The sequence below is a fragment of the Solanum pennellii genome, chromosome 12, assembly GCF_001406875.1.
Source record: "Solanum pennellii chromosome 12, SPENNV200".
In the NCBI taxonomy this organism is placed as follows: Eukaryota; Viridiplantae; Streptophyta; class Magnoliopsida; order Solanales; family Solanaceae; genus Solanum; species Solanum pennellii.
In genome coordinates, this window is record NC_028648.1 from 5,284,184 (window position 1) to 5,306,911 (window position 22,728).

At 35.4% G+C, this 22,728-nt stretch overlaps 3 protein-coding genes across 3 annotated transcripts; 2 read left to right on the plus strand and 1 right to left on the minus strand.

Annotated features, from left to right (window-relative positions):
- Positions 1 to 215: 215 nt before the first annotated feature.
- On the plus strand, positions 216 to 3,353 carry LOC107007119 (60S ribosomal protein L18a-like protein). The gene is made up of 4 exons (XM_015205597.2): positions 216 to 534; positions 1,428 to 1,509; positions 2,752 to 2,866; positions 3,048 to 3,353. Exons 1-4 carry the CDS (start codon positions 306 to 308, stop codon positions 3,093 to 3,095), a joined length of 474 nt encoding a protein of 157 aa, XP_015061083.1. The 5' UTR covers positions 216 to 305; the 3' UTR covers positions 3,096 to 3,353.
- Positions 3,354 to 4,000: 647 nt separating this feature from the next.
- Positions 4,001 to 5,272, plus strand: LOC107007118 (chlorophyll a-b binding protein 13, chloroplastic). The gene is made up of 3 exons (XM_015205596.2): positions 4,001 to 4,188; positions 4,394 to 4,555; positions 4,664 to 5,272. Exons 1-3 carry the CDS (start codon positions 4,063 to 4,065, stop codon positions 5,171 to 5,173), a joined length of 798 nt encoding a protein of 265 aa, XP_015061082.1. The 5' UTR covers positions 4,001 to 4,062; the 3' UTR covers positions 5,174 to 5,272.
- A 43-nt stretch (positions 5,273 to 5,315) lies between these two features.
- LOC107007120 (histone H2B-like) lies at positions 5,316 to 5,929 on the minus strand. Its single transcript, XM_015205598.2, has one exon. It carries the CDS (start codon positions 5,875 to 5,877, stop codon positions 5,464 to 5,466), a length of 414 nt encoding a protein of 137 aa, XP_015061084.1. The 5' UTR covers positions 5,878 to 5,929; the 3' UTR covers positions 5,316 to 5,463.
- Positions 5,930 to 22,728: the final 16,799 nt, after the last annotated feature.

Consider the following 22,728-nt stretch of genomic DNA (forward strand, 5'->3'; position numbering starts at 1 on the left):
TTCTAATATAAATATACGATCTACAAAAAAAAATTAGTTCAAAAGTATAAGCCCTCACCTAATTCCGCCTCCAAAAGTCACTTTTCAACATTGTCAATACTTATCCAAAAACCACAAGATTTTAGTTTTTTTAAAAAAATAATTTGAAATGTAGTTGGACATATCCACGTGGAAGCTCATAATTAGTCAATCATAACTACACAGCCAACGAATAACAAGTCACTAAACAATCAAACATAATTGTTGATCCAAAATTCCCAACTCAAAACTTAGAAAAATTCAACAATTAAATTTTTCCAAATTCAATGAGTGAAGAAGGTAAAGAGAGTCATCATCACCACCACTTCCTCCACCATCACCACCACGGAGAACACCAACCGGAGGCGGTGGCGGTACCGGTGCCGCCACCGGAGTATGGAACTTTTCAAGCATCTTCTCAACCGGTGATGGGATTTCCTCAGCCAGTTCCGCCTCCTGGCGCTATGGGAGCACCTACACCTGAATACTATGCTCATGGTTATCAGGCTGTTCCAGGTTCTTGTTCCTGTACTTTATCCATTTTGAAGTTTGAAACTTGAAAATTTGAGTTTTTGAAGTTGTGAATGTTGTAATTTGAGTTTGTGTTTTTCGATATGCTTGGAAAAAAATTGAACTTTTGTAAGTGAAAAATGAAATTTCTCCCTAAAAATAGTCGAGACCGGGTTTTAAAAATTGTTTTTGATTTGGGTGGAGCCACCCTTAGATCGGAGAAGTCAATAGTTTTGGCTCAAACTTATGATCTATTTAGAACTAATTAAGCAAAAAGGATTGTGATACAGAACTCGTAAATTAAAAATCCTGGCTTTGTCTTTGATGTTATTTCCATGGTTTAGGGTGGATTTGACTTTGATATGGAAAATACTGTTGAACTAACTTGAAATGTGAAATGAAGCCATAAGAAACTCGTGGTAGGTTGTACAAGTAGCAAATGATAATTTTTCGTAGAAGCATAATTCATAACTCAGAGGCGGATTCAGGATTTAAATTTCATGGTTTAGTCTTACCCATGAACTCATTACCCTTTTGAAATTATAGGTACATAATTTGATTTTAGTGTTTTTTTTTTAACATATATATTTTATGTTCCATGTCGAAAATGTTGGGTTCAATCGATTTTGTACTGAATATGCCTACGCCTATCCTGACCTCAGATAGTTTGGATTAAAGCTTAGTTGATTTGTCGATTAGTTACAGTTCAACCTAGTGTTACAAATGATTAACTTTATATATTCTATGAAGAGGGATTATCTTGTAGGATTATATTTTTAAGACAGTATGAGGAGACTATCGATGAGTTCTATCATTTGTAACATCAGTATTGTTTATCTATCAGAAGTTCAAAACTAGTGTTACTTACAATTTTCTGCCACCTTTTGCTGATTTTTTAGGTTATACTGCTCCTGATCCTGAAGGAAGACCCGAGAGACATCATCGCCTTCCTTGCTGTGGCATTGGTCTCGGATGGTTCTTGTAAGATCCATTTTCTTCTCCTTAAATAATCAGAAGTCGAGTTGAATTATTGGGGTGGTTCATGTTGATTTGTGCTTTTAGTAACATATCCTTCTTGCATACTAGTTATCTCCTATACAAGTTTCAATCTGGCTATATCACTAATACTACTTTACAAACTTACTCAAATGGATATCAGAGGCTAAGTGATGGTGGACTGTCTTTTTTATCACTCTGCTTTATCTTATATTCTCTGGATTTATGTATCTTTTCTCCACAAGGAAGACACAACATTTGTTGTTTCTTGTCTTGATTAGTATAGGGTAATGTGCCTGGCGATTCTAGAGCTAATGATTGTATCTCCAAGTGCATACCATCAAAGTACAAGAAAATCGATGAGAAGTAAACAAACTAACAATCTTGAATGTTCCTTGAAAGGTTGCTGGAAATCGTGCCCTTGATCATTCATGTTCTTCACCAAGAGAGCATATTTTGGGAGAGTTAGTAGCTTTAAAAGAATCATTGAAAGAAAAAGTGGATTATTCGAACATAGTATTTAGTGGCTTGAAGCTTCAAATATGCTGGAGATATTCTTTTCCCTACAGGGTTTCTCATTTTTAGTTGGAATTGTGCTGACCCTGACTTGGTCAGTTGTTTCGCTCTTGTCACCTCCCACCAAACAACAGGTACTAGGTAATTCTATCACCAAATTTAGGACATATGGGAAGAAATCACCTAGTATTTTTATCTCTACCGGGATTTGAACCTGAGACTCATGGTATTCAGCCCATTTCATGGACCACTAGGCCACAACCTTGGGTGCACTGAGGCGTAGTTGTTGTTGTTGAGAAGGCCCAACACCAAATGATGCAGTATTCTTGTGCTTCATTGTCTAAGAAAGTGCTTTTTGACAAATATTTTTCTCTACAAAAAGGAAGAGATAAAGTTACTAAGTGTGTTTATACATATATTGTGGCAGTAGAGATAAAGAACAGGCAAAGGGACCTGTGATAGAATAATGGACAATACAAGAACTTTCTGTTGAACATCTTAGTTAAATTTGAATGTATCGACAGTTACTATATAGATTTGTTGATGTTTAACGAACATTGGTAAGATTGACATTAGAAAGTTTGTCTTGCCTTGCCTGGTTTAAGTTGATTTACATTCTAGAATCCTGCAATTTGACCTTATGTATATCAAGGTATCTCACTTTCGATGATTCTTAGCTGTCTGTTTCAATTTGATTTCATCTTTTTGAAGGTTCATTATTGGTTTCCTTCTTGCTGGCATCCCTTGGTACCTAGCTGCATTTGTCCTTCTTTGTGCACAAATTGATCCTCGAGAGAAACCAGGATACATCGCGTCCACCATTGCTGTAAGTAATCTTTTTTCTTAGGCAACAAATGTATTAACTGATGATGTGTTTTTGCCTACAAAGTCAAGGTTTTTCGACTTAATCAGAATTTGAGAAACAAAACCATAGAATTCCGCCAATTTGCATATAGCAACTTAATGTCTCATGTAATGTAATAATACTATTCTGTGTTTCATTGCAGGCTGTTCTTGCTACTTTTGTCCTCGTATTTGGTTTGTCGAAGGATTGACTGGAGAGTGGTGATCAATCTGTGTATTCATATCGGAACGTTATCTGGCTTTGCTTAGTTTGCATTCTTTCCAGTAAAAATTCCATATCTTTGTGATCTGCTTGTGAATTGTGATATGTGCTTTTAAGAGTATATGCATGTGTAATTAAGTTGAATTTACATTATATCACACCAGAATTCTCCGATAACATGTATTACCAATGGGTTATAACTTTCCTGTGTTATGTGGTGAGCAGAGTTATATGCTCGTAGGAAGTAGCAGGTATTCGGTATTATAGTCGTGAGTGCAAGTTGATTACTGACCACTCTTCGATCTCATTTTGAAAAATAGTCGTTATTCTTGAATTTCAAACTCCACGGCCATTCTACAAATTTACTTGTGAATTGTAAAATTTAAAACATCTAAATAATTGCTATTTTTCAATAGATAACAATTAAACCCACATTTATATGTGTTTGTTTATTCTAACTGAACTATTTATCAAAATACACCATAAAACTAACTAGATCAAGTATTTGAATACAATCACCGAAAAGTGTGCAACTTTATTCGCCCATAAAATTTCATCCATATGATAGCTATCTCATTAATTTCAAGTGTATTACCATTATCTTTTTTTTTTAATTATAGAAATTGAAAGTTAGTTATTTTGAATTTCTAATGTAGGATAGTAAAGTAATTAGTATTTTCCATTTTAGGCCTCAATTATTTTTTTCAATATATAAAAAAAAGATAAAAAAATCAAGATAGGATGATATAACTTTGAGATATAGTTCAAATCTCTTCAAGCCTTGTGATTGGTTAATCAACACTACACAAAACATCTCCAACCACAATTTCTACTTGTGCAATATTAGCCACCCACGTAGGATTCTCATTTTCTCTATACAAATAACACAACCAATTCCCTCTTTAGAACCATCCACATTTGCCAAGCACAAAATATATTTTGAGAAGTTGAAGAAAATGGCATCAATGGCAGCAACAGCTAGCTCCACCACAATTGTTAAAGCAACACCGTTTTTGGGCCAAACCAAAAATGCTAACCCTCTTAGAGATGTTGTTGCCATGGGCTCTGCCAGATTCACCATGGTATATATACATTATATCCCTTTTTCTTTTCCATGTTTTAGTTTTTATGCTAGTTTATCTTGGTATTCGTAAGCTATGGAAACAGTTTCTTGCAGTATCCTTCTCCGACCTCAGACGCGAGAGCTTGTGCACTAGATTGTACTTTTTTTTCCTTTTCCTACTGGATTTGATGTGACTTGTTTTTTTTTTCCTCTCATCTTACTAGAGTAATGATTTGTGGTACGGACCTGACCGTGTTAAGTACTTGGGACCCTTTTCTGCTCAAACTCCTTCTTACTTGAACGGAGAATTCCCTGGTGACTACGGATGGGACACTGCTGGTTTATCTGCTGATCCCGAGGCCTTTGCCAAGAACAGAGCTCTTGAGGTACAGTTACTTGTTCACTCACACTTACCAAAAAGAGAACTAAGATTTGCATACACTCTACCTTCTTCAGACCCCACTCATTTTGCTTATTGACATTGAACAATATAGGTTATCCATGGAAGATGGGCAATGCTTGGTGCACTAGGTTGCATTTTCCCCGAAGTTCTTGAAAAATGGGTGAAGGTAGACTTCAAAGAACCAGTATGGTTCAAAGCAGGATCACAAATCTTCAGTGACGGTGGACTTGACTACTTGGGAAACCCGAACCTTGTCCATGCTCAGAGTATTCTAGCTGTGCTAGGTTTTCAAGTGGTGCTTATGGGACTTGTTGAAGGTTTCAGAATCAACGGACTTCCAGGCGTTGGAGAAGGCAACGACTTATACCCCGGTGGCCAATATTTTGACCCACTCGGCCTTGCTGATGACCCTACCACATTTGCTGAACTCAAGGTAAAGGAAATCAAAAACGGAAGACTAGCTATGTTCTCCATGTTTGGATTCTTCGTTCAAGCTATTGTTACCGGTAAAGGCCCTCTTGAAAACCTATTAGATCACCTTGACAACCCTGTTGCTAACAATGCTTGGGTTTACGCCACTAAGTTTGTTCCTGGAGCTTAGATTTATGTTTCAATTCATTGGAAGTACTACTATTTGTGTAACTGAAATCTTCAGAAATGCAAATATATTGTAGATGCAAATTGTTTCAAGCTTTGTTTACTAACATTTGTAGAGATAAAAGAGGTTATGAGCACGGAAATGAACTATTAGAATAGAAAATTTGGATATAACAATTTCATTTACTGAACTCAATCAAATCTATTCTATATTCAATTTTTCTGTTCTTCACATCACCAAATCTAATCGAAAATCATAAATCCAACAGAAAAATCGACACAAAACTAACAAATCTAAGAGCTAGTGAATTTGGTAACAGCTTTAGTACCCTCAGAGACGGCGTGCTTAGCCAATTCACCGGGAAGGACCAATCGAACAGCAGTTTGAATCTCCCGAGAAGTGATGGTCGGCTTTTTGTTGTACCTAGCAAGCCTGGATGATTCCTGAGCAAGCTTCTCGAAGATATCATTGATGAAGCTGTTCATGATACCCATAGCCTTACTTGAAATACCTATATCTGGATGAACCTGCTTCAACACCTTGAAGATGTAGATCTTGTAAGTCTCAATCGACTTCTTCGATTTCTTCTTCTTCTTGTCTCCAGCAGCAGCAGCTCCGCCGTCCTTCGGCAGCTTCTTGCCGGCCTTAGGAGCTTTCTCAGCCGATGGCTTCTTCTCCGCTGGTTTCTTCTCTGCCTTTGGAGCCATTGAAGGGAAAATTTGGGGGATTTTGGGGTTTGAATTGTGTGAAGTGAAAGGGATGAAGAGATTTATTTATATAGGAGTTTGAGCTAGATGTTCATTGGTTGATTTTGGATGACGCGGATCGTGAAATTGGACCGTTGGATCTTGTAATCAATCAACGGTGTAGAATGAAAGATGAATTAAATTAAAGTAGATTCTCCTTCCTAATTAAGTATTTGGGAACTTTGGTTTATAATTTATCCTGATATAAGTTAATATCATAAATTAAATACAGATAAATATAATTTTAAATTTTATAGTGAAATTAATAAATAGTTACTAAGCGTACTTTTGTGTTTAAAAATATTCCAACTCTTTTTTTTTAATATATGTATTCTGATTCAAATTTTATCATACATAAAACAAAATAAACAGATTCTAGTATGACTTAATTTGAGTGTTATTTAATATCGTCAACTAAGGGTGTTGATAGTTTTCTTAAAATTAATTAAAATGGATCGAATCGAACATTGTCATATTGAAAAAATATATATATTATATTGATACTATTACATTTTAAAATGATTTTATATAAATTTATATTATTATTGAATAATCAGGATATTTTTAAATTTTATAAAAAAAATTCAGTCGAATAATAAATTTACGTATAATTATAAATTATAATGTTCAAATGATGTGATAATAGTTTTATTACAACAACATTTGTGATAAATACATGAGCCAAAATACGGTAATAGGGTTTATTAAAACATAGATTGTCCATTTCTACAAATATAAATAGAGAGATAACATAACTTTTTGAGAACATACGTTAGCACTAAAAATATATTATCATTGACTAAATAGTTCAAAGTATTGTCTAGTATTTCGAGTGATTGAATACATTTTTAAAATGTCTAAATTATCATATAATTTGAGAAATATGTTACTAAAGGTCATCAAATTATAAAAAAAAAATAGCGGAGAAAAATCCAAAGTACAACATAATTGTACTCAACAAAGTTTATCAATAAAGTAACATTTTTTCTTCATTTATAGTTAATTTCAACATTCGAAATTTTATTACGAATAATCAAGACGTACGACTAAGATATGAGTTTTGTTATATACGATATATAAAAATATACTGTTTGTTACAATTATGTTAGTTGTATTTTGTACGCCATCTATATGCATCATATATTTAGGGTATATATTATTTTATATTCAAGTAATTAGCTTCTCCCGATCGTATTTCTCCATATTAGTCATAAAAACAATATACAACTTATTTATATACTGGCGTTTCCTCAAAATTGGTACTAATATTTACAATTAGTTAATATAGACATGTAAATTTTTTGAGTTTAGTCCATATAAATTTGAACTTAATTCAAAATTATTTGATACAATGGTTTATTTGAACTTCACAAATTAAGTAATCTATTTTATTTTCCAAATCAAAATTTATTTCATTCAAAGCCTAAAGTCGTAATATATGTCAAGTGGCTTGATATTTCCGTCAAATTTAAAACCAACACAATCATATCGTTCAAATTCAAGAATCAATCAGAAGTGTAGTATTCAAAATGACATGTGTTAAGGCCGATAAAATATAGTCTTATCACGTTGCATTTGTGATAAACATGAACCAATCAAAATGTGTTAAAAGAGAGTTGATTAACACTTGTTGTCTGCCTTAACATTTATAAATAGAGGGATAATGCATGACTTCTTTAGAGCATTCATTAAGCTTTCGAAAAAATATCATTATCGAAAGGTTATTTTCGAAGATCAACTCAAAATAGTAAAGTATTGTTCGATATTTTTAATGATCAAAATGCATTTCTAAGAGGTCCGAATTATCGTGTGATTTGAGAAATATGGTACTAAAGATCCTTGTATCACAAAAAAAAAAAATAATAATAGCAAAGAAGCATCAAACAAACAAAATAACTGGTCTCCACAAAATACATTAATAAAATTATTTTTTTTTTCTTTGGCTGTAGTTAATTTTCAACACAAAAAAATTGTACGAACAACCAAGACATGCAACTCATACATAAATTTATTGATGTATACAATCTGGTCAAAATATACACTTAGCATATAATTTGGACACAGTTGTTTTGTTGTATTCTGTATATCATGTGTATGCATTTTATGTGTAGGGTATATCACTTTACATCTAAGCTCCAACAATACATTAGTGGTTGTTAATGAAACATCCAAGTCCCTTATAAGTTATAACTAATATTTATTTATGGCTTAGATATACTTTTGATGAAAGAATGAGAGAGATAAAGAAAGAAGATGAAAAAGAGTGGAGCTTAATCCTATATTTTATTTTATTGTTTTGTTAAATATTTGAAAAGTATTTAAGTTTGACCGAAATTATTATTACTATATCAAACTTTATGGAGGACTTTTTACTCTTCTAAACTAATTAATAGTCTATTTTTTACCCCCGCTTCCTCGAACTATTTAATAGTGTATTTTAAAGGTATAAATGTGTCTACGTAGACACATTACTATTTATAATTATGCAATATTTTTTATGTCCACGTGGACACATATACCTTTAAAATACACTATTAAATAGTGTAGGGGTAAAAGATCTTTTTCAAAATATAGTATCGTAATAACAATTTCGATTAAAGTTTAAATATATTACGAACCCTTTTTTCAATATCTTATGAACATTATTTGATCATAAGAGTCGTAGATAATTTTCATTGCTTCAGTCAGTCAACTACGTTATCTTTAAGAACATTTTATCCCAAATAGGTGTATCTCCAAACTTTAATAAACTCTTCTGATATAATTATAATAATTTTAAATTAACAAATAAAAAGAAAACCCAAAGAGTCAGAGAGCAGGAAAGAAAGTCTATCCTTAAATTCTTCGAAAGAGAAAGGGTATTTTAAAAGAAAAATTGTATATAATAACGAACTAGTAATCCAAATTAAATATTATAATCACAGTTTAATTTAATTGTAACTTAACAAATAGTTGTCATTCGCCTCTCTCTTTAGGTTTTTCGCTCGCCACTCTCGGCAGTCTCTCCCTCGCCTCTCTTGCTTTTATACAAATACAAATGTATAAATGTGTTTGTATAAAACGAGAGAAAATTATATATAGAAATATGAATAAATATATTTTCGTCATACACTTATAATTATGCAAATATAGATTTTCCCATTCCTAGTTCTCTTTTGTTTTTCTCTCTTTCTCGCTTTATACTAATACAAATTACAAAAATTAAAATGTATAATTTGTGTTTTATAAAGTGAGAGAAAGAGAGAGATTTAATATACAAATTTTTTATTCGATTCAATTGTATACAAATTCAAATTTTATGCAGATATACAAACACATAAAATTGAATTGAGAGGTTGCCAACGATTTACACAAATGACCTGCCAACAGATTATAAAAATCTAAAGCATTGCCAACTAGTTATACAATTTGATGCTCCATAGCAAACATGGAGTTTGTTATGGAGCGTAATTATATATACAAAGCGCGCTTTAACATACAAATATAATTTTTATGTTTGATATATGCGAAAGTTGCTCTTTTTTTTTACACAAATATAAAGTTTATCCTTATTAGAATTGTCAAAAAGGGTCTGACTAGCCCCACTAGGCCCAAGTCTTGCGGGACAAGAAATTTGATGGCTAGGGTGGGGCAACCATTTATTTGGAAGGACTTGAAGTCAACCCAATCCTAGAAGAGCCAGGAGCTGGAGCGAGCTAGACTTTTTTTTCAACTAAAAATTCTAAAACATTAAGAAAATTAGAGGATTTTCAAATCAAATATGAGAAACAATGGTGTTGTTTCAATATTACTGGTGAAAACTCTAGTGTGATTAGCATATATCTAGGATACTAGCTATGGGAGATACATGTATCTGATATGATGCATCAAGATAACAGAGTGTCGAGCGAGATGAGAGGGAAGTGAGGACGTGAGATTTGTCTTTGTATCTTGGATACTCGTGAATTCACTTAGATAGTGTGTACATTCTAGAACAGATTAAACCTAATTTTACATTCATGTATCCCAATATACATGTATGTAAACGTACCAAAATTTGATAAGATGCGTAATATTACAATATAGCGTACATCTAATTAATCGGCTCATACACTAATGAGATTTCTATAAGCTACTCTTAAATGAATAGTTTTGGTCCATGCGTCGACTCTGGCCCAGCCTATAGGATTAATATGGGTCAGACTTATAAACCATAATTTTAAGAGCAAATTACATAATCCCACTAGCTTAGAACCTAATTACTAGAATTCAAGATAGTTTCAATAATTACATCATATACCATATCTTGTTCGTCGAATACATATATCCGACAATTTGAATTAAAGAGATACATATTTTAGTAATTTTAAATTAAACGTACTTAACAGATTTACTTAAATAAAGAAGTAATTATGCTTAATTAATAACTCATACTGATTTGCAGATTCATGCATATCAATTCTAACAAAATCCTTCTAAAATAACGAAATCCTAAAACCACAATAATTCTCTGATCGAAAACTTTTCTTCTTGGCAACAATTTTTACTTCTTTTCTTGCATTTGATAATTTTTTCAAAATGATCAATATCTTCATGAGGATCAATGAAATACTTCTCAAGGATAATGTGACTTATCATGATCTTGTTGAATGTATTTCCATGAAACTACAAATCGATTGCAATCATAATGTTTGGGACTCAATTTTGAAAAATTTACTTTAGCTTTTGACTTATTCCAGTTATCCAACCTTCTTTGCAAATCATGTTTCTATGGAAGGAGAATGTAACTCTAGACAAACTACGAATCTTATGGGAAAGATTGCTAGTTCCACATCTTATAGTTATGTACTAAAGCAATTATGACAAGATATAGCGTGTGATATGAAATTAGTCGTAATGTTTTAGAGATCATATACATGGTGAAAAACAATTCGCCTCCAATTAAAATTTGGAACGAAATGAAAATGAATTTGTTTATGGAATAAAAAGACACAAATCTGATTTTGGCTTGTATTCATCATGCGTAACAACTACAGAGAAAATTATTGGATGGTGAAATAGTTTTTGCGTCGGATATATCAATTGTTTGATTTCATTTTTTTCCTCTTTAATAAAAGATTTGAATAGTCTTAGATACTTTTAGTTTAGGTATGGAAAGTTGCTTTTTATATCTTATTTTTTCTTTAGATACATGATGCAAACTATTACATTGTAATTTACTTATTTTTTGTTAAGAAAATATAATTTTTTACAGTTTCAGATACACTATTTATCATATTAGATACATGTATATGAAACATATATAGAATACATATAAAAAAATACTTAGATACATGAAATAATCAAATCAAATACGTGTCACAATCGTATATAGATACATTAGAATATGAGCGAAAAACGAAATAAAATCTTAATTTACCTCCTTGAATAATGCTAAATGAATATTATCAAGAAGTAGTTCTGAATTTAGTACATGCAAACAATGGATGTGATGTGAGAGAAAGTAAAATTTGATTTGTTAGTATTCCATTAGTTAAGAAATAATTATTCAAATATCATACTCATAAGAGATTTGTGTATTTGATTTAATTTTTTAAAATATATAATATAATTATTAAAAAGTGGTATTATATGTAATTTTTAAAAGTAAAGGTAGAAATATGTATATATGATACAAAAATATGTCTTGTTGATTGATTTTTTAGTTTTAAATGAACTTAAAAAATTCTATGTCAACAACAGATTAGGTTGGGCCTGTTGGGCTTTGTGGAGGCTTGTGAGCCGGCCCGACCCATTACTGAAACCCTAGGTTAACTATTTGGTTTTCCTATAAATATGATCCTTGTATTTGTAATTCTACAGTAGCACAAGTGAAATAAAATCCTCCTGTTACAGTCGTGGAGTAGGGAAACCGAACCACGTTAAATTCTTGTGTGTCCCGTTTGTGTTCCGTTTCTCTTTTCTCTAGATTATTTGTGTGTGTTGTGTGTTTAATTCCCAACAATTGGTATCAGAGCGAGGTTTCAACAACATTGTAACACAAACTGTGAGAAATTGTCACCTAGGGTTCTTGTGTGAAGAACTGTGTGCAGGGAGGAGTAGCCGCCGTTACCGTGTGGGTAACCTCAAGCAGCAGCCGGCTAGGAGAACCGCGCAGGGTGCGAACAGCCGTCGTCCGTGTGCTGTCCGTCGCGCCGTTCCGTTGGCCGCCGCGTCGGGAAGGAGTGTGCCGCCGCCGTTCGCAAGCTACAGCCGTGCAAGACGCCGAGGATCTGGAACCGCCATTCGCGAGCAGCAGCCGCCGCGAACCAGGCAGCCCAGATCGAAGGAGATCTGCCGCAGATCGTAGCCCAGCGAGGGAGAAAGCCGCGCAGCAGTAGCGAGGCAGAGAACGCCGCTGCCGTCCAGTGGCCGCCGCGTCGAGGAGCCTCAGATCCAGCCGCGAGCGTCCAGATCGTGAGCATCGTCCAAATCGCCGCCCGCTGTCTGTAGACGCCGTTAAGGGAATTGCCGAAGTCCTTTGAGATGGCAGAAGATGGGAAGTTCCGAATTGAGAAGTTCGATGGTACAGATTTCAGTTGGTGGAAGATGCAGATTGAAGATTTGCTGGTTCAGAAAGATTTGGACGTAGTGTTGGGTGACAAGCAAGGAAAATTGTCTGATGCAGAGTGGGCAGTTTTGGATCGGAAAGCTATGTCAGTTATCCGACTCTCGTTGACCAAGAATGTTGCGTTCAACATTCTTAAGGAGAAGACAGCGAAAGGCATCTTGGAAGCCTTGTCTAACATGTACGAGAAGCCATCTGCAGCAAACAAAATTTTTCTGATTAGAGAGTTGGTGAACACAAAGATGAAGGAAGGCAGTTCAGTTACCGAGCACATCAACTCATTGAATTCGATCTTAGCCAGACTTTTGTCAGTTGGCATTAAGTTCGATGATGAAGTTCAAGCTTTACTACTGTTATCATCATTGCCTGACAGTTGGTCCGGAACGGTTACAGCAGTTGCCAGTTCAGTGGGACCTAATGGATTCACCTTTGAGAAGATTCGTGATCTCGTTCTTGGCGAGGATGTCAGAAGAAGGAGTTCTGGAGAATCATCAGGTGATATGCTAAACGTCGTCAGAGGCAGAGGAAATAACAGAGGTAGTGGGAGCAGGAACCGAAGAAGGAGTCAGTCAAAGGCTCGGGATGGCTCAGGTGTAACATGTTGGAACTGCAAGGAGGTGGGGCATTTCAGGAATCAATGCCAGAAAGACAAACAAGTCAACATTGCAGAAGACAGCGTCAACGAGGATTTGTTTATCTGTTGCGCGGAGAGCAATGTGGATTCCTGGGTCATGGATTCTGGTGCTTCTTTTCACGCTACCCACAGCAGTGAAGCATTGCAGAATCTGGTTATTGGAGACTTTGGAAAGGTAAGGCTTGCAGACGATAGAGCTCTTGATGTTACGGGCATGGGTGACATGGTGCTGAAGACGCCAGTCGGTTTCTGGACCTTGAAGGATGTCAGAGTTGTTCCAAGCTTGACGAAAAGTTTGATTTCTGTTAGGCAGTTGGATGAACAGGGACATCATGTGAAGTTCGGAAATGGGCAGTGGAAGGTCGTGAGGGGCAATCTTGTCATGGCTCGTGGAACAAAAAGAGGATCGTTGTATATTGTCGGATTACCGTCTGAGGGAGTGACCGTCCCAGTTCAGAAGAAAAACAAAGTCCGGTTCACAGAATCTCGTGGGCAGAAGAAGGTTGTCTTTGCAAGAAAGAAACCCAGAGCCACAGGTCAGATTCAGGATGAACGAGCAAGGAAAGGTTCAGGAAGACCAGTCAGAGGCGTTTGTGGCAGTGGGAGCACCGGCCGTGCTTCAGCCAAGGCTCCTAGAAGACAGTGGGTCAAGAGAACCAGTATTCCAGCTGTTGATACGTCTCCAGAAAATTTCTTGCTGAGTATGGAGAGTGTTTGTTCTCAGGGAGTTCTAGGATCCGGCAGTTCGTGTCTCAAGTGGGAGCCGGTAGGGACCGAGGACGAGTCAAGGGCAGTTTCAGCCGTGACTGATGTGTTGAAGCTTCGGGGAGCTTCAACGGGCCTTTCAGTTGACTGATGAGAAGGCCGCTGTAGCAGGAGAGAGTTGAAAAAGATTACTAGACATACAAGTGTTCTAAGTGGATGACAGTTGAAATTCTTCAAGCCTCCAAGTGGGAGATTGTTGGGCTTTGTGGAGGCTTGTGAGCCGGCCCGACCCATTACTGAAACCCTAGGTTAACTATTTGGTTTTCCTATGAATATGATCCTTGTATTTGTAATTCTACAGTAGCACAAGTGAAATAAAATCCTCCTGTTACAGTCGTGGAGTAGGGAAACCGAACCACGTTAAATTCTTGTGTGTCCCGTTTGTGTTCCGTTTCTCTTTTCTCTAGATTATTTGTGTGTGTTGTGTGTTTAATTCCCAACAGGGCCAACCCCATGGGCTAAGGTCATTTTGACGTCTCTAATCCTAATTTTTCATGCCATAATTTGAACCCTATTTTACTTAAAATATGTATTTATATGAATAAAACCTCTTCTTCTCACTTTTTTTTAAATGATAAGAAACAACCAGCCGCCATTCTTTAGGTGTGCATAGATGAAACCCTACTTCCTAGCCGCACTGACATAGGTAACACCCTAGCTACTATGCAATAGTTTGCAAATGACATAGCGCTAATTTACACTAGATAAGCTCGATTCAGAAGGCAAATCTTTTGATTTCGATCTCTTCAATCAATCTAGTGCTCCTTCTTAATAGCAGGCACCCATGCTTTTATTCGAAATCCCTAACCATCTCAGATATTCAATGTCTGGTTCGATAGGACCAGAAAAGAAATGACTCTTTTTTTGCCTCTTCAAAAGCAATGAATTTTCGAACTTGATATCTATGATCTGAAAATCCCAAACCCAAACTGTAACTGATTTTGTATTTATGGAAGAGATTGTGATTTGTGGCAGAAGAGGATTGCGACTCTCCCAACTTATATATATATATATATATATACGGTACGCCTTTTGCTTATTCTGCTTTTTTTTATTCTTCACATATTTGATCCCTAAATAGATAAAAAGTCTTTTATTATTGTTAATTTACTACCAAATAACCTGATATCTTAAAGATTTTGATTTCAAGAACACTTTTTTCCCCAACTTTATGGCAATTCCAATATGACCCATTACTGTTTCTTTCTGCCAGCATCTGTGAGTTTTCAGTGAATTTGATAAGTGGGGGAGATGGAATGGGTGTAAATTTAGTTTATATATGGAATTGTCCTATTTTAGTTAAACAATAAATGATCCCTTGATGTATAGTGAAGTAGTAGATAAAAGGAAACGAATTTATTAAATATTGTGTTATTGTCCAAATAAAAAATATGTTATCTTGTTTATAAGTCTCCCTTTAATAAAAAATAAGGAACTTTTCTGTTAAAAGCTTATGTAATTTACATACCGGAAATATTAGAAGTAAAATAACTTAGATGCCTGTAAGATGTGTTTGGAGGTTAGAGGTGTTCCCTAACTTACTCTAGAGTGATTAAGGATATGTATGATGATGCTAAGACTTGGTTCTAGACTATGGGAGGTGACTCGGAACGTTTCCAGTAATCTTAGTCCGTCTTTATTTGCATTGTCTATGGATATACTTAAGCATCACATTCAAGGATTGGTGCCTTGTTGCATGTAATTTGCACGTGGCATAGTTCTGACTGACAAGACATGAGGGGGACTTAACACAATATTGGAGGTTTAGAGACATACTTTTGAGTCAAAAGTTGAGCATGACCAAAATTGATTACTTGGAGTGCAAGTTGAATGACGTGTATTATGAAGGGGATGTGGACGTGAGACGCTTGACACACATGTTGTCCCTAAGAGAGGAAGTTTCATGTACACGGGTTATTGTTCCAAGGTAATGGGTAGATTGACGAGGATGTCACTCATCGTATTGGGGCATGGTGATGAAATGGAGGCTAACATCTGGTGTTCTGTGTGATAAGAATGTACCACCTAAACATAAAAGTTAGCTCTACCGAGTGGCGAGTCTTCTATATGAGGCTAAATGTTGGCGACCGAGAATTTGCGAGATGAGAGATGAGGATATTTTGTGAATGTATGGTGTACGAGAAGAGATAAAATTAGGAATAAAGATATTCGGGACAAGTTAGAAGTGGATCCGGTTCAGGATAAGATGTGAAAAGTGAGCTTGAGATGGTTTGGGCATGTGAGGAGGAGAGGTGCAAATGTCACGATTAGGAGGTTTGATTGATTTGTCATAGTAGCTTGAGGAGTAGTAGAGGTAGGCCTTAAAAGTATTTAGTGAGGTGATTAGACAATATATGAAGCATCTCCAGTTCATCAAGAACATGACTCTTGATAGATTGGTGTGAAGGTCGAAAATTAGTTAGTTGGCAAGAGTTCTCGTTCACTTTCCGGGAGTATTAGTATCATTCATTTCTTTCCCTTATTTTTTGGATTTCTATCACTAGCTGTTGCTTCAATATCTTATTATCTTGTTTCTATTTATTGCTATTGCCTCTTTTTCATTGTTTGCTCAACCATTTTTTTTAAAAAATAATATCTCTACCTTCTCAAAAGTAGGGGCATGGTATGCGTTCACTCTATCCTCCCCAAACTCCACTTGTGGAAACACATTGAGTATGTTGCCTATATATGGTGAAAAGTAGATGATCTAGAATCTAGATAATTTTTTTATTACAAAGGAAACCTGCAGCAGCTAATCTTTGGGCTTGGGTCTAGGTCATGTTAAGTTGCTAATAAGTTTCCTAAATTTATATTTGTTCAATTATGTGAATGTTTGAAGATTTCCTTTGATAAAGTAGGGTGCAAATTAATGCGCGTTTAAATAGATTCCCAGTAATTACCAGAATTTGATTGTCTCAAGTAAAATGCAATGATTAATTTTGAAGCATTTCATTTGACCAGAAAGGCTAGATCAAGTGGACAGGACTCTTTACCTCCAACCTTGAGGTTGGGGGATTGAGTCACCAAGGTAACAAGGTGGAGAGGACCAGTATTGATGCATAAAATGATGCTTCAGGAGTTCAAGTAGTTGAGTATCATCTCCACCCTTCTCTCCCCGTTCCTCTTGTATGCAGTCTAGTGGACTTTCCCACAAACTTTAACTTGCTTCCAAAAGTTTTCTACGACACCAATACATGGATTAAAACCAATAAAATATCTTCTAGATTCCTGAACTAAGTGCATATATCTTGACCCTAGGTGGCAGCAAGTATTGACCATCACCATGAGCATAGGCCATCCTCACAACCTTGTAGTCTCTTGTTTTAACAACAAACCCAAACCCAAAGACAAACATGTAAGTCCTTGAGTTGTCTCAACAAAGAGGAGTCATTGGGAGGGTGAGGCATCTATATATCTGTGTATATCATAGGGTTCCAAAGTACGAGACAACTTCTATATTCTAATAAGACATCTAACACACACAGAAAACCGTTGCATACCCAATTATCCTACAATAGAAATAATCTGGTACTTGCCCTTAACAAATGATTTTAATGTATTACAGTGTCAAGATCTAATACATCCTCGAGTAAGATTTTTTCCTTCTTGAGACCTGTTTTGAAATACCTTTTGAAAAAATGTGTAGGGTTTTAGAACGACTGGCGGTTCTGTATGTTGTCAAATGGAGTTGGGGCTTGAAATCAGTACATCCAAAAATTTGATAAACATCTTAATTGGAGGAGAGATTTGGGTGGGAGCCTTAAGAAGATTTAAACCATCATATCTGACATTTTTCTTTGGTTACGAAGTTGGGTGGGAAAGGGAGAGCTCTAGTAAGAGAGATTGCTTGATGGGTTTGGGCATGTTTTAAAGTATCAATAGTGAATAGAGCTTCAATGCGATACTAAGTAGGTAAAGGAAGCACCATTTATATCGGGTAAATAGAGAAAAGACTAAATTTTGTACCAAAAGCAATAATTGGATTCTAATCTAAAAAGGTAATTGTTCAATAACTTGCTTAAGATCTCTCCTCACATTTAGGAAACAAAATCATGATAATTTTTTTTGAGCTTAACAATTATTTTTTTTAGGAAAAAGGGGCAAATGTACCCCTTAACTATGCAAGTCTGAGCGGATATACCCTTCGTTGAAAAAGTGATGCATATATACTCTCATAATCTAAATGCATATTTGGCATTTTCCTTAACAAATTATTTAAAATAATAATCGTAAAACTGTTTGCTTAATTCCAAAAATATACTTGGCTTCATAATAGAGAATTCAAAAAATGACTTATCATTTTTGAGATCTATAGGTTTAGTTTGAGTATTTACCGTTTATAGCTATTGTTTGGATTGCTAAGTCGCCTCTTTGCCCAATCTCTCTCGTCTCTCTTCTCTCTCTCTCTCTATGGGTTGTATCCTCTCTCTCTCATTCTTTGTGTTCTTTATGTCCACTTTTCTGTATTTCTATATTTTTGAGGTGTCATGCAACTGTATTTGTTGTACTGGTAGTGTTCTTCTCTCACCAAGTCTTTGAACATGTGACCTCATGGTTCGAAACACACTTTATTGACTAGTTAGATGTCATTTGTTTTAATTAAGATTTACACGTATGAATTTGAATGCATCTGATTAAGATGTTGTTTCTAGATCTGAATACCGGATAATTCCATCCATACTGTCTCTCCAACTTTCCTATTCTAGTTTATCTACTAGCCAAGCAACTGAGTTTCCGATTAACATAAGTTGGTAAGCACCAAGTTTTTAATACAACATAATGTCGGGGACTTAGCCTTCTACTAAGCACACCTGTGACACTTGACAATTTACTCATGTTCTTTCACTACTTGTTCATGATCTTGTTATACCAAGTCAATCTAAAACTCCAAGAGAATGGAAGAGAGAACACAATAGGATTGCTAACAAAAATTGTATTATGGAGAACTTTGATTTTTGTTTTGAAAACATGTTTTATATAGTTAGTTGTACAAAGAGTATCTATTGCAACACGAACACACACACACACACATATATATATATATATATATATATATATATATATATATATATCTAAAAAAAATGACTCCCCATTACTAAAAAACTTTAAATGATACTAATAAAAGCAAAAAATAAAACAACCATTTCAACTAGAGATAAACACCAAAAAATATAACACCATAAAAGATAAAAACATAGGAGTTATTAAAACCACGATCAACGACCACCACTAGTGCATTCACGTGCAAAGTGACCATCCTTACCATATTTGTAGCAACCGCCGCCGCCGCCACCATCTTGACCAACACACCCAGAATCTCTACCACCTCCGCCACCACCATCTTCATCTTGGCTACATTCCCTAGCAAAGTGGACAGACACGCCACACTTACGGCGACAGTGATAGTTGTGGAGGAGGAAGCGACTAGTTGAAGTGTGGCGAGTCTTGCCACTTTACGAGGGAGTGTAGCCAAAGTGATGGTGGCAGTAACGAAGGTGGTAGATACTCTGGTGGTGATGGTTGAGGTGGTGGCGGTGGCGGCGATTGCTACAAATGTGGCGAGGATGGTCACTTTGCTCGTGAATACCAGTGGTGGTCATTGATCGTGACTTAAATTGTTCTTATGCTTTTATCTTTTAAGTTGTTGTGTTTTTCGATATTTATCTCTTGTTGAGATGGTTGCATTATTGTCCACTCTTTATTAGTATTATTTTGAAGCTTTTCAAAAAATGGGTAGGCGTAGTTTTGTTCGTGCTGCAATGGATTCTCTCTATACAACTATACGATACATGTTTTCAAAGAAAAAATCAAAGTTTTCTACCATACAATCTTTCCTAGCAATTCTCTTGCATTCTCTCTTCCCTTCTCTTAGTAATTCCTATAGTTTTAGGCTGACTTAACGTAGCAAGATCATGAGCAAGTGGTACAAGAATGTGAACAAATTATCAAGTGCCTTACGTCACTTAGTAGAAGACTTAAGTCAATGATATTATGTTGTATTAAAACTTTGTGCTTACTAACTTATGTTATTTTGCTTGACTATTAGACAACCTAGAAGTCTTAATCAGAAGTTAAATAACTAAGATGCACGTATAATGTGTTTGGAGTCTAGAGGTGTTCCCCAAACATACACTAGAGTGATTAAAGATATGTATGATGATGCTAAGTCTTGGGTTTGTACTATTGGAGGTGACTCGGAACGTTTCCTAGTCGTGATAGAGTTGTACTAAAGATCTACTCTTAGTCCATCTTTATTTGCATTGGCTATTGATATACTTACGCGTCACACTCAAATATAGGTGCCATGGCGCATGTTATTTGAACATGACATAGCTTTATTGATGAGACACAAAGGAGACTTAAAACAAGATTGGAGGTTTAGAGACACACTTTCGAGTATATAGGTTTTAAGTTGAGCATAACCAAAATTGATTACTTGGAGTGCAAGTTGAATAATATATCTTATGAAAGGGATGTGGGCACGAGGCTTGACACAAATGTCATCCTTAAGAGAGAATTTAAACGATATGGGTAGTGATCCAAGGTAATTTAGAGGTTGATAAGGATGTCACTCATCGTATTGGGGCAAGGTGATGAAATGAAGGCTAACATCCTTGTGTGATAAGAGTGTACTACCTAAATATGACAGTTACCTCTACAGAGGGGTGATTAGATTGAGTCTGCTATATGAGGCGAAGTGTTGGCCGATCAATAATTCTCAAGTTCAGAAGATGTGACTAACGGAGATGAGGATGTTGATTAGGAATGAAGATAATGAAGATATTTAGGACAAGCTAGGGGTGATTCCCGTGCAAGTTAAGATGTGAAAAGTGAGGTTAAGATCGTTTGGGCATGTATAGAGGAGAGGTGCAAATGTCACGGTTAGGAGGTGTGATAGTTTGGTCGTAATAGCTTGAAGAGGGGTAGAGCTAGGCCTCAAAAGTGTTGTGGTGAGGTGATTAGACAACATATGAAGCATCTCGATTTTATCGAGTACATTACTCTTAATAGTAGGGTGTGAAGGTCGAGGATTAGGCTAGAAGGTTAGTTGGTAAGATTTTTGTTCACTTTCCTTGAGTATTAGCATCATATTCGTTTCTTTCCCCTTTTTTAAATTTCTATCACTACCTCTTGTTTTCTAGATCTTATTATCTTGATTCTATTTGTTGCTATTGCCTTCTTTTCATTGTTTGCTCATCAAAGGCGCGCTTTATGAGCACTTAAGCCCTAAAGCGAGGCCCAAAACATGTTGAGCACATTGCGTTCTCTTTACCCTTTGCGCCTTTTTTCATTAAAGTCCACGCTTTATTTGCGCTTTGGGTTTAAAGCCCCCACGGACCTTAAAACTTTTTTGCGCTTTCCACCTTTGATAACACTGAGCCAAGTTCACTCTATCCTCCCCAAACCTCACTTGTGGAAACCAGTGTTATCAAAGGCAAAAAATGCAAAAAAGCTCTAAGGTTCGTGAAAGCTTTAAGCGCAAAGCGTAAATAAAGCGTGACCTTTAATGAAAAAAGGTGCAAAGGAAGAAAAGAATATAAATATTATGTTTAGTCCAAGACTAATAATTATAAACATGAATATCAAATATATGACCAAAGAAATCGAATTCTTTTTATGATAAAGTGAAATATCAATTATTTAGTGCCACTTCTTCATACGAAGCTCATTGGAAAGGAAACATTTACCTTGATGACAACACTGAAGCACACAACACGTTTTGAGCCTCGATTCTGGGGTTAAGCGCGCTTAAAGATAACACTGGTGGGAACACATTGGGTTTCTTCCCTATACATTGTAAAAATAGACAGTTAAAATCTTGATCATGTTTAGTAGCTAATATGTTTCCTAAATTCATATTTGTCCAATTATGTGAACGTTTGAAGACTTCCTTTAATAAAGTAGGGTTCAGTTTAATGCGCTTTTTCGTTAAGAAAAAGCTTGCACATGTTATGAACTGTGAAAATCGATCAGGCTGTCTACTTTTTGTTATAGTGCAATTAAATATGCATCTCAGAAGGAAAAAGCTTGCACATGTAATGAACTGAGAAAATCCATTAAGCTGTAGTTTTTCCAATTTCAATGGTTAACAAAACAAAACGAAGGACTTTAAACTTTTGAAATTTTAAAATGTTTGCTTGTGTCTTTTTAAGGGCATGGGGGCTAGCCTCCTCTCCATTTCTCTGTATCAACAGTATAAATAGTGTTGTTTAGTATTCACATAAGTTATTATCTTTAGTAAAATGCAATGACTAGCACATTTAATTTTGAAGAATTTCATCTGACAAGAAAGCTAGCTCAAGTGGAAAGAGCTCTCAGCTTCCAACCTTGAGGTTGGGCTGTTGAGTGATTGAGTCATAGGGAGAAAGGGATCTTGGGTTAACATGTAAAAAGTAATTAAAAGATTCTGAACATTGATTAGTTGATCTAGTCAAATACGAAACCACAACTGGAGGATAACTCAAATTTATTAAAATCACAATAATAATCATAACAATTGAATTACACCAAACAACAAATAACTGTGATAAAATAAATTGCGAAGGACTAAGAAGGCAAATATTCCATCTCCCCTATAAGTATGCCTAAACTTCATAAAAAATTGTTCGTTTCTATTTCAGTCTCCAAGCAAAGTTGTGACACGCTTATGCATAACCTGATGCTTCAGGAGTTCAAGTATTTGATGATCATCATCTGTGGACTCCTCAGATGCTAAATCAACGGAGGCAGTAACTCCCCCTTTATCTAGCAAAACAAGGCTTTCCTCGTAATTCTCATAGTAAAAAGAGTACATAGTACCAGCAATAGTGATTCTTATCGTAGTTTG